Below are 17,790 nucleotides of genomic sequence, written 5' to 3'. Positions count from 1 at the left end.
GTATTAGTTCTACTGCAGGGTATCCTCTACAAAAGTAGCTCTTGAATGTGTACTCTCTCCCCAGGTACCTCCTCCCTCTTTGCTTGTATTTCTCTATAACTCCTACCAACTCGTCAAAATTAACCATTTCCTACCTCTTGTTCTCATACTCCAGGAAGGATGGTTTAGTGGGGAAAATGTTCTTCAAATCTGACAAGCTTGGGCTGAATCCTGACCATGTGATATATACAATTTTGGGTAGTTAATTTAGCTGTTAAGCCCCACCTGTAATTGAAAGCAATAGGAGCAGTGATACTTAGTGTACATGTTTGTTGATGTTGTCGATCCAATTAAAATATATATCTTCTTTAGAGCAGGAATAGGGTTCTATTAATCTTGCCTGGCATACAATAGGTGCTCGAAAAGTATGTAATGACTTGAATATGGCACCAAAACCTTATTAGTGTGAGGAAATCATAACTAAAACAAGGATAGTACAAATGAGGCATCACAGAATATCAGGTGGAGAAAAAAATAAAAGTAAGAACAATAAAGCAAAAAATAGTTAAGCAAAATGCTAGAAAGCCAGTACTAAGGGTTTTTTAAAAAGCAGAATAAATGACAAAATATAGAGCTTGATCAAATAATAAAAAAATATGATTAACGCTGGGATGGATAGACACATTAAAACTACAAAAGCAAAACAGAAAAGAACAGAATATTTTCATATAAAGGGTTGGGAGTGGCAGAAAATGCAGCTCAGAGAGTAAGATCTGAGTAGTTACAACTTTACAACTTCCAGAATTCTAGATATTGGTTCATTTTACCTTCACAACAAATAGGGAAGTAGATGGTCATAGCCTTCTTTGGGGAGTTGAGGAGGCAGTTCAGCAAAGTTAAGTGACATGCTAGTTTAGTTAACACATAGGCAAACTCAAGGCTTAGATATGGATATCCTGGGTCCAGGCCCAGTGTTCCATTACCTCATATAACCTAGGCTCTAGAAAGGTAGAGGATTTACTATATTGGTAGTTTATAAATTAGTTAATTTAACATTTGATGTTTTTGGCCTAGGATTGTTATGGAAAAGTATATTTGTCTTTCAGTTTATGCCTGTTCAAGTACCAAATGATGAAGAAAAAAATGATCCTGTCCTTTTTGCCAGTAGAGTCCGGAGTTTAATGGCAGAGTAAGTGTCTATATGTGATTATAACCAGTAAATAATTTGAAAATTATTTGTAAATGTCATTTAACATAGTTTTAAGGCTTTTTTTTCTCCCTGAGGACTTCATTAACCACCTCATTTTGGTAGGTAAAAGAATGTGCCCAGGGATGAGGTCAGTATAACGATCTATAAATAATTCCCCCACCTGCAGCCTCAAAATAAGGAAATGCGTCTCCACCAGAAAGACAGGGGAGGGTCCAATAGCCGGAAGATACCAGTCAGGACCTTCCACAGGGTGGATTCTCTCAAGCTGATCCATTGCTGTCAGATAACACCTTGTGATGATCTCAGTGTTTCTTGCTGCAGCCCCCTTTCTGTCCCCTTGGCCTTCATATAGCTGCCCAAGACTGGCTGTTTCAAGGGCATTAATGACTATGGCATCAAAAAGAGAAAGTTTACAGGGGAAAAAGTCGTCCCTATAAAGGGATGGCTGTAAATTTAGGATTTAGAACATAAAAACATATGGTAAATACTTTCTTGCACTTGAGGGTGTTTTAACTGGCCTCTTCTGACTAGATAAGTCACCCTTTGACTTGCATTGAAAGAATGTGTTATGCTATTCTACCACCTCGTCAGCCTTAGAGCCCTCTAGTTGTGCACCCTCTTCCCAGGCACCACCCCGCTCAATCATTTCCAGTAGTAGGTTTGGGTTTGGAGCAAATAGACTAGACCAGCAGTATTTGTTCTCTTAGTAAAAATTCATTGGAAACTCTGAATTTAGCTTCATATTTGAATTTGACTTTATAGCCAGATTTATATACAGAGGATGTCAAAATATATACATACATTTTAAGAAAGGAAAAAATTATAATACTTAATGTATACTGATAACAAAAGATTAATACAGATCACATTTGACTTCTGCATTACAAGAGGTGCTCAAAGTGGTTATTGTCAGCATCTAGACACTTCTGACTACTGCAGAATACTGCAGGACTTGTTGCTGTGCAAGGCTTCCGGGTTTTCCCTTGTACACATCATACACAGTACCATGAGTCTCAAACTTATCATGAATGTATGCAATCATGAGGCATGTTGGAGGCACGTCTCTATTGTCACTGTACTTCCACAACGTTTTCAAATTTCAAATACCACTTCAAAATGGTCTTGCATTCCTCAAATGACAACTGTGCTTCTGCCATTTTCTTTGTCTTGCCTGCCGCATGGTGATGCTAGCATCCATTTGATTAACACCATCTTTTGAGCAAATGTCATACTACTCACTTCTACTATAATTCAATTCAACTTTGACAAGTAATACATAGATAACATCTCTTAAAATGTATATACATTTCTCAGACCTGGAAGTGACAGAAATTCAAATGACCACGAATAGCCAAAACAATCCTCAGCCAAAAAAAAAAAAAAAGCTGGAGGCATCATGCTCCCAGACTTTAAGCTTTATTATAAAGCCACAATTATCAAAACAGCCTGATATTGGTACAGGAACAGTTATATAGACCAATGGAACTGAATTGAGATTCTGGAAGCAAAACCTCAATTTCTCTACCAACTCATCTTCAACAGAGCCTACACCATCAACCACTGGGGAGAAGAGCACCTATTCAGTCAATGGTGCTGGGAAAACTAACTGACCACATGCAGAAGATTTTTAAAACAAGACCTTTACCTATCACCATACACAAAAATCAGCTCTAAATGGATCAAAGACCTACATGTAAAACCACAAACTATAAAAATCTTAGAAAATGCAGGAGATATCCTTATGGAAATTAGAACTGACAACCAATTCCTCATCAAAACCCCAAGTGCCCATGCCATAAGAGATAAGATAGACAAGTGGGACCTCATCAAACTGACAAGCTTCTGCAAAGCCAAGGAAACCATCAAGAGAGCAGGGAGACAGCCCACAGTCTGGGAAAAAATATTTGCCAACTGTACATCTGTCAAAGACCTAACATTTAGGATCTACAAGGAACTCAAATATGCCTAAAAGAAAAAACAGCCTCATTACAAAGTAGGCAAAAGATATATATCTATATTTCTCAGAAGATGATATACAAGCAGCCAACAGATACATGAAAAAATCCTCAGCCTCACTATAGTCATCAAAGAAATGCAAATAAAAACTACACTTAGATACCATCTAACTCAAGTTTGGATGGCCATAATCAATAAACAACAGTTGCTGGAGAGGATGCAGCAAAAAAACACTTCTACACTGTTGGTGGGAGTGTAAACTAGTATAGCCTCTGTGGAAAACAGTGTGGCAATTCCTAAAAGATCTAAAAATCAACCTCCCATACAACACCACAATCCCCCTACTGGGAATATACCTATTCCCCTACTGGGAATCACTCTATGAGGAAGATACCTGCATATGCGTGTTTATTGCAGCATTATTTACAATAACAAAAACATGGAACCAACCATACTGCCCATTGAAAGGGGACTAGATTTTTTAAAATGTGGTACATATACATGATGGAATATTACGTAGCCATAAAGAAGGACAAAATTATGAACTTTGCAGCAACTTGGATGGACTTAGAGGCTATAATACTGAGTGATCTATTACAGAAACAAAGAACCGAGTATCACATGTTCACACTCATAAGTGGACTTTGAATAACTATCATAATACTATAAGAGAGGGATTAGCAGTAGTGGGAAACTGCCAGGGGAGGGCAGGAGTGGGATTGGCAGTAGTGGGAAACTGCTGGGGGTGGGGGCACACTTCATCAACAAGAGTACCTGGATAATGAACATTTGTATACCTAACCCTGAACTGTACCCCACATATTTAAAATAAATAATTTTAAAAATTGAAAATAAATAAAATGTATACATTTTTGGTACCCCTAGTATATATGTATATGTATGTATATATGTATTTATACATATATATGTTTTATTCTGATATGTCTCTTAATATTTTACTACAGAATAACTTTATTTTCAAGAAAGAAACAAGGATAAACAATGTTTAGCAAAAAAAAAAGAGAGAAAGAAATGTTGCTACTAAGTGTCCTAGGTATACATTGTTTTATCTAGTTTCTAGGCCAGCCACAAAATTAACTTTTATATTGTTTTCTTGTCTTTCTTATTTTTTCATACCATCTTATATCCAAAAGGTAGTAACTAAGACAAGTATTAGAAATGGAGAGAATTTATATCAGATATTTTAGCTTCCCAAAATGTGCCTCAAAACAGAGAAGGGGCTTATTTAGTCAACCTTTTTTCTGAATTTGGAGGTGTAGAGGTGCAGCATCCTTGGAAAAAGCGTAAGAAAGACTTGGAGTAGCTGCACAATAGAATCTCCTCAAAGGCTCCTTCTACTCATGTATGAAATGGGAATTAATATCATTGACTTGCCTTTTTCATGGTTTTGATAATTATGACACTCAAGTAGGAAAATATATAATAAAAGCATTTGAAAACAGTAAAGATCAAGGTAGATGTAAGGTAGTAGTGGTCCAATTGCTGCTAATAAACATTTATCAAGTACTGTGCTGGGTCCTTTACTTGTGTTATTTAACATTACACATCACAGCAACTCTATGATGTATGTAAGGAAACAGACTCAGGGAGGTAAGTGGTTTGCCCAAAATCATACTAAGTAGTGATGGTCTGGGCTGGAACTCAAATTCATATTTCCTATTACCAAAGACCATTAACTATTATGTTGTACTTTTTATTATTGTAACTCCTGAAATATTTTAGAATTTTATTTTCCATCTTACATATTCTTACACCAAAATACTTACCAATCAAAAACATCCTAGGAAAAGAGTTTTATTCTGATTGCATTTATTCAAAATTTAATATTTCTAGCAATGATTTGACAAAATCCAATATAGTTGAAGATATAATTTTATGGCTTTCACTGAATATTTGTGAATAAAAATTTAGTGAAGAGAAATCTTCAGAAAATTCATGTACTTTCATGAGTTTTCATGTGTCTTCTTGACATTCAGTGTTTTTTCGGTTTTTATTCATATATATTTTTTCCAAATCTAATTTATTATTATTTGATCTCTGAAAAGTAGTAAAGCAGGTAGTAGGAGTTATGCTTTCCTTTGAGGATAGATGGTATTAAGATTTGGAAAAAATATCAGCTTATTACCAATTCCCTTCAGTATTTTTAGAAGATTGCTATGTAGCAAAAAAAGTTATTTCTGGTTATAAAAGATAAAAGAAAACACAAATGGCTAGCAGCTTGGATAGAGTGTCCACTTATATTATGTATAAATGCCATTTATCTGTTTAAAAAGAACCTTCACAGACATTCTTATTTTATCCTTTCAGTAACCATTTGGAATAAGTAGTGTAGCTATTTCTGTATACCTATAAGAAAAGTGAAGCTTAGGTTAAATGCCAAAAGGTTCATAGCTGGTAAAAGACTCTTCTAGGACTTGAACCTGTCTTCTATTTACTTATCATGAAACTCAAGTCCACTATTATTATTGCTAAACACAAAACAAAAATTATCAACAACACAGAAACATGCAGACATAAAGAGATTAACTTGGGCCACAGAAAGTCTGTGAAGAAGTAGATAAATATATGTCTCCTTGTCGAGAAAAACCGGCATTACTAGTTTTAAATAGTAGTAAATACTTTTCCATTTACTGTTGTTTGTTGACATATTCAAGTCTAATGAAAAAGATTACTTTAAAAAACAACTGAATTTCAGTTTACTTCTTAATACTTTTAGAGCTCTAGGAATACCAGTAACAGATCATACCTATGAAGATTGCAGATTGATGATTTCAGCGGGACAGCTAACATTGCCTATGGAAGCTGGGTTGGTGGAGTTTACTAAAATTAGCCGGAAATTGAAGTAAGTATATTTTTAAATTACTACACTTTCATAATGTTATCTAAAAGAGCTTTGAAACCCCATGTGTTTATTTTCTCCTCCTTTTTTAATATTCAGCTCTAGGTCCCACGTGGTGTTTATTAGAAAAGCCAGAGTTATAAATTAACTCTCACGGGTTCGAGACCCGCTTGGGCAGCAAGACCTCATCTCTACAGTAAAACAAAAAATCAGCCGGGCATGGTAGCGCATGCCTGTAATTCCAGCTACTTGGAAGGCTGAGGCGGAAGGATCGCCGGAGTCCAGCAGGTCGAGGCTGCGGTGGCCGGGAGCGACCACTGCCCTCCAGTCTGGGCGACAGAGTGAGACTCCAACTCAAAAAATAAATAAATAAATAAATAAACTCTCATTTTATTTATCCACTTTTGCTTTTTCAAAAACATTTAACTCAGAGATATATGCATTAGTCACAGGAGGAGATCAAGAGACGATAAATGTATATCCACACAGATCTGCCTCCATACTCAGAAATGACTCAGAGTAGTTAGTTCTACCACCTTCTTATAAGAAGAGTGGCATTGTTAGATGATACTGGCATTTGATAGTCAGAACTTCACATGTGAAACATGAATTGACTTGTATAGTAACAATTCTGACCATCAGCAGATTTTAAGTACTTACTCCAGATCTTTTTTTCCTGGGTACCTATTTTTTTTTTTTTTAATAAAAAGGCAAAAACCCTCAAGGTGTAACCCTCAGCCACCCCCACCCCTCCACTCTTATTATAACTTATTCTGTTCACAGCCCTATTAGGAATTTGCAGAATTTATTAATTCAATAGACCTTGGCATCCTCTCTGGCACAGCAACATCCTTCACTAGAGTGGTACATTTGTTACGATCAATGAACCTTCATTGACACATCATTATCACTCAAAGTCCATAGTTAGGGTTCACTTTCTCTGTTGCATATTCTGTAGATTTGGACAAATATATGACATTATATCCACCATTGTAATATCCTAAAGAACAGTTTTATCACCCTAAAAATCCTCTGTGCTCTACCTATTTATCCCTTTGTCCCTCCAACCCTAGGCAACCACTGAGCCTTTTATTGTCTTTTTAGTTTTGCCTTGTCCAGAGAGTCATGTAATTGGAATCATACAATATGCAGGAGTTTTTTTCAGATTTACTTATTTTACCTAGTAATATCCATTTATGTTTCTTCTATTTTTTTTATGGCTTGATAGCTCATTTGAGAGTGTGTGTATATATATGTATATACATGTAGTAAGTGTGTATATATATGTAAATACATTATTGCTACTATTATTTTGAAGAAATTTATCTATTAAATCAATTAAGAATAACAAATTAAAAGTTTTTATTTTACCTTCACTTATTTCTTCTCTGATGCTCTTTCTTTTGTTATATAGATGCAAGTTTCTGACCTATATAATTTTTTAGACTCTTAAATAACTTATTTTAACATTTTTTGCAAGGCAGTTCTACTAGTAACACATTTTCTTTCCATAAAAGTAAATTTTTCGCGACCCGCCTGGGCAGCGAGACCTTATCTCTACAATAAATAAAAAAATCACCTGGGTGTGGTAGCGCATGCCTGTAATTCCGGCTACTTGGACAGCTGAGGTGGAAAGATCCCCGGAGCCCAGCAAGTCGAGGCTGTGGTGGCCGGGAATGGCCACTGGACTCCAGTCTGGGCGACAGAGTTGAGACTCCAACTCAAAAAAAAAAAAAAGTAAATATTGTAGCCGGGCTTGGTGGCTCAGCCTGTAATCCCGCGCCTTGGGAGGCTGAGGTGAGTGAATTGCCTGAGCCCGCGGGTTTGAGACCAGCCTGGGCAACGTGGCGAGACCTCATCTCTACAATAAATCAAAAATTAGCTGGACATGGTAGCGCGCGCCTGTAGTTCCAGCTACTTGGAAGGCTGAGGTGGAAGGATGGCTGGAGCCCAGCAGGTCGAGGCTGCGGTGGCCGGGAGTGGCCACTGCACTCTAGTCTGGGCAACAGAGTGAGACTCCAACTCAAAAAAAAAACAAAAGTAAATATTGTGATAATTGATACAGAAAATATTGTTTATATCTTCTAGATAGCAAAAACATTTTGCTTTTGTTTTGATGTTTGTTTACAATATTCCATAGATTTGAAAAGTTTAGATCGTCACTGAAATTGGGCAGAGAAGTATGTATTAAGTTACTTGCTTAATTATGCAAAGCAAAGAAAGGATGTGATGTAAGCTACAGTATGTTTTTCAGTGTTTTATCACCATTATTCTTCATAACTAATTTTGGAGGACATGTGTATAGTTTAATGAATCTCCCTATCGCAATATTTTGTGAAATATAAACTTATCAGCCTGAAAGCTACTTGAAAGAGAGAGCTGTAATTTCTTTTTTAACAACCCAGTAACCACTATTGTCTTACTAAGTAATGTTTGAATTAAAATGTGCTTTCTTATTTTCTTCTCATGAGTAATTTATTATTCCACCATATTGCTCTTCTTCTCAATTAGTTTTCTTTCCCTGAGATATTTGGTATAATCATCAGTTATACTAATGTTCTTTAAAAATTAAATGCCTGTATACATGTTCAATATGTACATTTAAATGTCTATTTTATTTTCCTTTTCAAATTTCACACTTAAAATATTTTTCTGTCAGACACATTAATAAAATAATGTTTATAACATGTCCATTAAAAGGGCTAATAACATGTATTTATAATTATTTGTTCATTTAGATTAGATTGGGATGGTGTTCGTAAACATTTGGATGAATATGCATCTATTGCAAGTTCCTCAAAAGGAGGAAGAATTGGAATTGAAGAATTTGCAGAGTATTTAAAGTTTCCTGTTTCAGATGTCTTGAGACAACTTTTTGCACTCTTTGACAGGGTATGTTAAAATTTAATCTTAAACAATTTTACTCTGCCAGTCCTCACAGAGCAATATGGCAAGCATTTGAAAAACTTGTTAGGTCAGTGTCAGAAGAATCAAGGCTGAGCCTTGCATGATTTTACCCTTAATAGCAATTATAATTGTGTGTATATTGAAATATTTATTATAGTGCCAAATATGATATGACATATGACATATGTCTATTTATTTTAAATACCAGGTCAAAATAAATATTGTGATCATATAATCACATTTGGAAGATTCTATATAATTGGCAAGAATTTAGGCTGGTCATGGTGGTTGATGCCTAAAATACCAGCACTTTGGGAAGCTGAGGTGGGAGGATCACTTGAGACCAAGAGTTAGAGACCAGGCTAGACAACATAGCGAGACTTGTCTCTATAATAAAGTCAAAAAAATTAGCTAGGCATGGTGGCATGCACCTGTAGCTCAAGCTACTTGGGAGACTGAGTTGAAAGGATCTCCTGAGCCCAGGAGGCTGAGGCTGTGGTAAGCCATGATAGTGGCACTGTGCACTCAAGCCTGGGCAACAGAGTGAGACTCCAACTTAAAAAAAAAAATTATATTGAAACACTTTCACTGACTTGGGTGGCAAAATTCATTCTGAAGGTTTTTGGACTTCTCCCAAAATGTATGAAAACCAAGTAGATTTTATTGTCAAGTAACATTTTATTTCAAAGGTTTCAGTTGAAATTTGGCGGTTTGCCATTATATTACATATACAGTTTGCTCTTTATGACTATGTAAGTACATGCAGTTGGATAATTGAATTATCAAAAAATTGCATTAGAAAAATATATCAAGATTTCAAGTTTTATATTTTTCAATTTGATTTTAATATATAAAATTGATAGTAAAATACACTCATTTGGTTAAAATTCTGTGAGTTCTAACAAAAGCACAGAGGCATGAAACCACCCCAACATTTAAGATATACAACAGTTGCAATATATATATATATATATATATATATATATATATGTATTCCCTTGACTGGCTATTCATTGGTCATAAAGCCCCTTTCCCACCTTTTACATCCTGAAAATCACTGATTTGTCGTTCATCCTACAGTTTATCTTTCTCTAGATGCCATATAAATGATATCCTATCATATAGGATATAATCTTTGAAACTGGCTTCTTTTGCAGAGAAGAATGCATTTGAGATTTAGCCACAGTGTTGTATGTGTCAATAATTTTTTTTGCTTTCATTAATGAATAGTATTCCATTGTATAGATGACCATAGTTTATCTGTTACCCAGTTGAGGAACATTTTATTTGTGTCCAGTTGGGAGCAATTATGAATATAGCTGCCATCTAAGCATTTATGTATAAGTTATTGTATAAATGTAGATTTTTATTTCATTTCACTTGGGTAAATATTTAGCAATAGGATCTCTTTATTTTCTTTAATCTGAGTATATTTTATTTTACATTTATTCCTAAGGATATTTTTGTTGTGTGGATATTTTGTTGACATACCTTGGAGATATTGCAGGTTTGGTTCCAGATCACTGCAATAAAGCAAGTATTGAAAAATAAAGTGAACCTCATGAATTTTTGGTATTCCAGGGCATATAAGTTATATTTATACTATACAGTAATCTGTTGAGTACACAATAGCATTATGTCTAAAAAAGTGTACTTACCTTAATTTTAAAATGCTTAATTGATAAAAAGTGATAATCATCACCTGAGACTTCAATGAGTCATAATCTTATTGCTGGTAGAGGATCTTGCCTCAATGCTGATGGCTGCTGACTGACCAGAGTGGTGATTGCTGAAGGCTGGGCTGGCTGTGGCAATTTCTTAAAATAAGACAACAATGAAACTTGCTCCATCGATTGACTCTTCTTCTCACAAAAGATTTCTTTGTTTCATGTGATGTTGTTTGATAGCATTTTGCCCACAGTTGAACTTTTTAAAAACTTGAGTCGATTTTCTCAAGCTCTTCTGCTGCTTTATCAACTAAGTTTATGAATTATTCTAAATCCTTTGTTGTCATTTCCATAATGTTCAGAGCATCTTCACCAAGAGTAGTTTCCTTCTCAAGAAACCACTTTCTTTGCTCATCCAACAATTCTTCATCCATTCAAGTTTTATCATGAAATTGCAGCAATTCAGTCATATCTTCAGTCTCCACTTGCTGTTTCTACCACATCTGCAGTCACTTTCTGCACTGAGGTCTTGAGCCCCTCAAAATTATTCATAAGGATTGTAATCAACTTCTTCTCAACTCCTGTCAATGTTGATATTTTGACCTTTTCCCATGAATCATGAATGTTCTTAATGGCATTCAGAATGGTGAATCCTTTTCAGAAGGTTTTCAGTTTACTTTATTCAGATCTATCAGAGGAATCACTATTTATGGCAGCTATAACCTTATGAAATGTATTTCTTAATAAAACTTGAAAAGCAAAATTACTCCTTAATCTATGGGCTATAGAATGAATGTTGTGTCAACAGGCATGAAAACAACATATCTTTCTATGTCTCCATCAGAGCTCTTGGATGACTAGGTGCATTGTCAATGAACAATAATATTTTGAAAGGAATCTTTTTTTCTAAGTAGTAGTCTCAACAGTGGGTTTAAAATATTCAATAAGCCACACTATAAACCGATTGCTGTCATCCAGGCTTTCCTGTTCCATTTAAGGAGCACAGGCAGAATAGATTTAGCATAATACTTAAGAGTCCTAGGATTTTCATAATGGCAGATGATCTTTGGCTTAAAGTCACCAGCTCCATTAGGCCCTAACAAGTGGGTCAGCCTGTCCTTTGAAGCTCTGAAGCCAGGCATTGATTTCTCCTCTATGAAAATCCTAGATAGCATCTTTTTCCCATAGAAGACTGTTTTGTCTACATTGAAAATCTGTTATTTAGTGTTGCACCTTCATGAATTATTTTAGCTAGATCTTCTGGTTAACTTGCTGCAGCTTTTCCATCAGTACTTGCTGCTTTACCTTGCACTCTTATGTTATGGATGTGACTTCTTTCTGTAAACCTCATGAACCAATCTTTGCTAGTTTTGAACTTTTCCTCCACAGATTCTTCACCTGTCTCAATCTCCATAAAGTTAAGGAGAGTTAAGACCTTGGTCTGCATTAGGCTTTTGGCTTAAGGGAATGTTGTGACTGGTTTGGTCTTCCATCCAGACCACTGAAATGTTCTCCATATCATTAGTAAGGATTTTTTGCTTATCCTTCAAATGTTCACTGAAGTAGTACTTTTAATTTCCTTCAGTAACTTTTCCTTTATATTCACAACTTGGCTGTTTGGTGCAACAGGCCTAGCTTCCAGCCTGTCTGACTTTCAGCATGTCTTCCTCACTAAACTTAATAATTTCTAGTTTTTGATTTAAAGTGAGAGACATGCAACTCTTTCTGTCACTTGGACACTTACAGTCCATTATATGGTTATTAATTGGCCTAATTTCAATATTGTTTTGTCTCAGGGAATAGGGAGACCAGAGCAGAGAGAGAGAGAGAGATGGGGAATAGCCAGGTAGTAAAGCAGTCAGAACACCTGCAACATTTATGAATTTTTTGCTGCCTTATATGGGAACGGTTTGTGTCACTCTGAATCAATTATAATAGTAACATCAAAGATCACAGATCATCATAACATAAAATAAGAATGAAAATTTTTGAAATATGAGAATTACCAAAATGTGACATGGATACACAAAGTGAGTACATGGTGTTGGAAAAATGATACTGGTAGACTTGCCCAATGCAGGATTGCCACAAATCTTCAATTTGTAAAAAAAGAAAAAAAAACTAAAACCACAAATACATAGTCTGTGAAGTGCAATAAAGCAAAGTGCAACAAAGTTATATGTGCCTGTTTATATGGTATAATTCTGAGTTGACTTCTTTTCTTTCAACATCTTAAAAATGTTTTACTTTAAATGGCCTCCATGGTTTCACAGCTTTACTGGTTGTTCTTCAAATTTTGACTTTCCTCACCAATTATCTTGCTATAGTATTTTGCCCAAAGGTAGAAGCTTTTTGTATTTTGTTCAGCATTTCTAGTTATAATTGAGAATGGTAGTCTAAACTGGGCTTATTCCATCTTGGCTTATACCATTTATATTAACCATTGGAAAAGATAGTTTGCAAAGAAGACATGATTTGATGACAGAAACTAGGGCAGGGCTTTTTTCCCAGAGCACACTAGTGTTCCTAATGACTTACCCTGTGATCTTATAGATCAACTATTTTTTAACATGATGCTGCTAAGCAACCTTCCTCTACATGTAGTGCCTGGGCTTCTCTTCTGGGCTTACTTGCAACAAATAAATAATCTGTTCTCATCTAAGAAACAATAATGTATGATTGCAGCATAATGAAGATTTAGGGGAAGGGAGAAATAAATTATTGGATGCAATTGTGAAAGTTAGGAAATAAGAGGTACCTTTTTACTTGTATAATTACTAATCTTTTTGTGAGATTTATATAGTATCTTTCACTATGGCTCCAGAAACAATGCAATTAATTTTAAATAAAACTTCTATATATATGTGAAACTGGTGACAGGAAGGAATATGACAGGGACTTACAAACAAGGACAGAGAATAGGGAAATGGGGAGGGACAGCTCCATAGAGACAAAGGAGGAAGTTTATAGCACATCTCAAACATTGTGCTCACCAGGATTTTTCTCAAAATTAAAAATAATATCTATAGAGGTTGCCCTGTCCTTCAAGTGTCAAACTGTCATAGCTAGCAATTACAAAATTGCTATGACATCAGTTCTAGCTTTTGATGATTGATGATGCCTGCCAACAGCCTCATTGTTTCTATTGCACTGTTAAATATAAGAAGATTTGGGAGTAGGGAAGGGAGTGTAAACCAAGGATTAAAATAACTGTCAGTTAGCCAGATCGACTAACTCAGAACTAGAGAAGACAACTGACTCCAGGCAGTTAGGAGATTGGTGAGCCTTTGTGGCCTATTTGGTCAGTCGCATTTCTGCGTGGACTGCCTCAGTAGGCTCACATATCATTTTATAATTGTGAGGTTTATTTTACTTCTTTGTATGGTGTGACTTGGGTTTGGATATGAACCATAACTGGTCTTTAACGCTCTTTTCATTTGATCTCCAACATACTAGACAGCAGAGAAAATAGTCTGAAAATTAATGAATAATGTATTTGACCTTTCTTTTCTTCCTTTTTTCTTTTTTCATTTCTCTCCGTCTCCTCCTCTCTCTCCCTCTTTCTCTCTTTGTTTTAATACACCTGCATGTCTGTGCCTGTGAAGATTTACTTTGTTATGAGAAGCTGAATTGTGCAATTGCTGCCACACCTTGTGCACATACCCACTCCCATGCTAGGCTTGTTTTCTCAGTCTCTGTAAGTGATGTTGCCCTGGAATATCTGACGGGAAAACAAGGAAGTCCAGCAGCTCCATAGTTTGTTTCTCTCAGAGTAGCTTATCTTTCTAATCGCAGTGCTTGCTGGAGGATAGGGAGGGATAGGAGAGGAAGGGTGGGAAAGAGAAAGGGTGAGGTGTTCCTGTTGCTCTTTCCGCAGCTATAAATTCCTACAGTACAAAATGCTCCTGTAAGCTACTCCCAGATTCCCTTCCCACTTTATTCCCTTTCTCCCCTTTCTTCTTTCTCATCTTTCCTCAATTCCAATGCAGTTGTGGTTGGAATTTTGGGGATGAAGAGGAGACTTGAATATCTCTCCACCATTCCTTTACTTTTTCTCTCCTCCTACCATCTTGGCTACTCTACAAAAACTTCGTATTGGTTTTTGTTTCAACTTGTCATAGAAAAATATGCTGTCTATTAGCTCCTTCGAACATATTCTTTGGATTCTCAGATATTTGATGGTAGACAGTTTGAATGCCCAACAGAAACGTGGAATTCATGATCCAAAGCATGGCATAGTTCACTACTTTGGAATAATTTCCTTTGGAAAGGTCCCATATCTTGAAAGGGAAAAAAAAAAGACCCTTTTCATCTTTTGGTTCAATTTAGCTTCTTTATTTTCATGAATGTGTACTCATCACAGAGGTTAATACAAGATTAGTCAATGTACAGATGAGTTAGAGTTGGGGGCTGAAACAGTGATTTAAGACAGTGACTTCTCAGCATTTTTATATTCATATTTTAGATTAAATACTAGATTTTGTGCCAGCACACTTGAAAGTATTTAAAGACACAACAAAATTAAGAAGTTTCACTAGCCAAATCAGAAATAATTATAACATTGTCATTTTTACATTTATAGTAATGTCTTATAATGTCATAACAGCATCATTGTTAATTATCCTTCATCACTGTGTTATTGAGCAGTTATTGTGCATCAGTATCTTATGTACCTATAAAGCAGTTTTGCATATTTCCATAAGCACGTAATTTTGTTGCAAGCTTGCCAATATACCATGTTATCTGTCTCTTAACTTTTACCACTAGCAAGTCATAGCTCTTCCACACTACATCTCAAGATAGATTCATCTTGATGTTTTATATGACACTATTACTATACTCAACTGGTAGCAAAGCTATATTTCAGACAGCAAACCTTTTCTGTAAAATGCCAGATAGAAGATTTTTTTTTATTTTGAGCCATATGGTCCCTGTTGCAACTATTCATCTCTTGCCATTGAAGTGCAAAAGCGCAATTGAAAATATGTAGATGAATGAGCATGGGTGTGTCCTTTATTATTTATTTATTTATTTATAAGACATATGCCAGATTGGATTTGACCCACCAGCTGTAGTTCACTGATTCCTACTGTGTCTCCTAAGCCGATGAAAACAAAGCATTCTGGTCTGTTTAAGAACTGGGTTGAAGGATTGCAATCAGTGCTTATAGCAATCATTGTTAATTTGTGGGATACCCCACATATGATTTAAAGAGATCACTGGGAGTCTTTATTCTTGATTAATCTGTCTACCTCTTGTTAATATCCTCCCACAGTTCTAAGTAGTGGTGTATCATTCATCTTCACAAATGAGAAGAAAAGAATGAGAGAATTGATTTCTAATTCTCAGCTGTAATCTGGCATGGACTCATTCTTTTTACCAGCACCATTTCAATGAAATATGAAATATCATGTAAATATGTGCACAATAGATCATTACCTAGAAAAAGTTAAATAGCTATGATTTTCATTCTTTAAAAATAAATTAATAGTTATAATTTTTTTCCATTTCTTCCTTCTAGATAGTACTCAGTTCTTCTGGCATTACTATGCACTTTGTTTAAATATTAGACAGGAATAGTTTGTGTATGTATGCTTTAGCACTCTGGCAATCCAGCCTTCTTATTGTAAGCTTCTGTAGATCTTTCATTACTGTTTCACATTATGTGGAATAAATGGGTTTCTTTATCTCAAGTTTTTCCTGTCTGCCTGTTCTTGGTATTAGTGCAAGTGTTAAATCTTGAGTGTCAGTAATGACAAGCATCCTTCCTTGCTCCTTCCTGTTAGAAAAGGTAGAGTGCTATAGTGTGCAGGGTTTCTGCTCATGCTGAGTTAGGACAGGGCACCTGAGTAGCTTAAATGATTGGAAATAAAAAGTAAAATCTTATGTCTTTACATTTCCAGTACAGGTTATGTAATATAGTATTTCAGAGTTCATGTGAAAATAACTCATTTTGATTCTAATCCCAATTAATCAGTGTTTGCTATACAAAATTCGCTTTACAACTTATATGCTTTAATCTGCATGAAAAAGCTATAACTTTTTGGGTGGGATGGATACATTTTTCTATTCAATTAAATAAGTTGTTGTGAATGTTTGGTAGTGCTACCTGTCTAAGCATTTTCCTCTTAAATTCTTAGGTTGACTTAGCTCCCCCGTTAAACCATCATAGTATTTCCTCTGAGTGTACTTAAGCTAGAAATATCAATTTAGGCATAAGACTTATGTGCATTAATATTGGCATCTCAGTGCAATTATATTTGAGACATGCAAAGAAGAAGCAGAAAGGAGACTGTAACAATTAAAACTTAACTTTTTAAACTAGAGCAAGTGAGTAATTACTGGCTTCCTTCAAGAGTATAAGAAAGTAAAGAACAGGGCTTTGTAAAAAGCATTTGTGTCAGACCAATTTAATTTCCTTCTATGACAGTGTAACAATCCCAGATGATAAGGAAAAAAATAGGTTGTATCTATATGGATTCTAGAAAAGCTTTTGATTTCATCCAATATGACATTCTTTTTTATTTTTATTTTTTGAGTTGGAGTCTTACCCTGTCGCCCAGGTTGGAGTGCAGTGGCACGCTCACAACCGCTGCAGCCTCAATCTGCCGGGCTCAGGCAACCCTTCCGCCTCAGCCTTCTAAGTAGCTAGAACTATGGAATTGCGCCACAACGTCCAGCTAATTTTTTTTTTTTTTGTAGAGACGAGGTCTCACCAAGTTGCCCAGGCAGCTCTCAAACCCCAAGTTTCAGACAAGCCTCTCGTCTCTACCTCCCAAAGTACTGGGATTACAGGCATGAGTCATTGTGCCCGGCCCAACATGACATTCTTATCAACAAATTAAGAAAGTCTGGTCTAGATCATGTTGCTGTTAGGTGAAAACCCCACTTGACAGAAAGACTTCATACAACGTGGGAGTTGTGAGTTTTTCTGTTTTTCTAGACTAGGTTCAGTCCCCCTTGGAATTCTGTTTGGAAGACCAATATACTTGATAGGTTGTGATCAGAAATACTTTTGAGCCGGGCTCGGTGGCTCAGCCTGTAATCCCACGCCTTTGGGAGGCTGAGGTGAGTGGATTGCCTGAGCCCGCGGGTTCAAGACCCGCCTGGGCAGCGAGACCTCATCTCTACAATAAATCAAAAAATCAGCCGGGCGTGGTAGCACATGCCTGTAATTCCGGCTACTCGGAACGCTGAGGCGGAAGGATCGC

The 17,790-nt window shown here is 35.9% G+C and overlaps 1 protein-coding gene across 1 annotated transcript in view; it reads left to right on the top strand.

Annotated features, from left to right (window-relative positions):
* Nucleotides 1-17,790, top strand: part of LPCAT2 (lysophosphatidylcholine acyltransferase 2) — an 89,471-nt gene that overhangs the window by 45,268 nt on the left and 26,413 nt on the right. Inside the window, exons 9-11 of the mRNA XM_008069956.1 lie at nucleotides 1,086-1,168; nucleotides 5,883-6,008; nucleotides 8,744-8,897. Of these exons, the coding sequence (XP_008068147.1) occupies nucleotides 1,086-1,168; nucleotides 5,883-6,008; nucleotides 8,744-8,897 (363 nt within the window). The remainder of the gene's footprint in view (nucleotides 1-1,085; nucleotides 1,169-5,882; nucleotides 6,009-8,743; nucleotides 8,898-17,790) is intronic.

Source organism: Carlito syrichta, unplaced genomic scaffold (assembly GCF_000164805.1).
Source record: "Carlito syrichta isolate Samal-C Ts95f unplaced genomic scaffold, Tarsius_syrichta-2.0.1 Scaffold312595, whole genome shotgun sequence".
NCBI lineage: Eukaryota > Metazoa > Chordata > Mammalia > Primates > Tarsiidae > Carlito > Carlito syrichta.
Note: the sequence above shows the minus strand (reverse complement) of the source record. Positions and strands in the feature narration are given on the sequence as shown.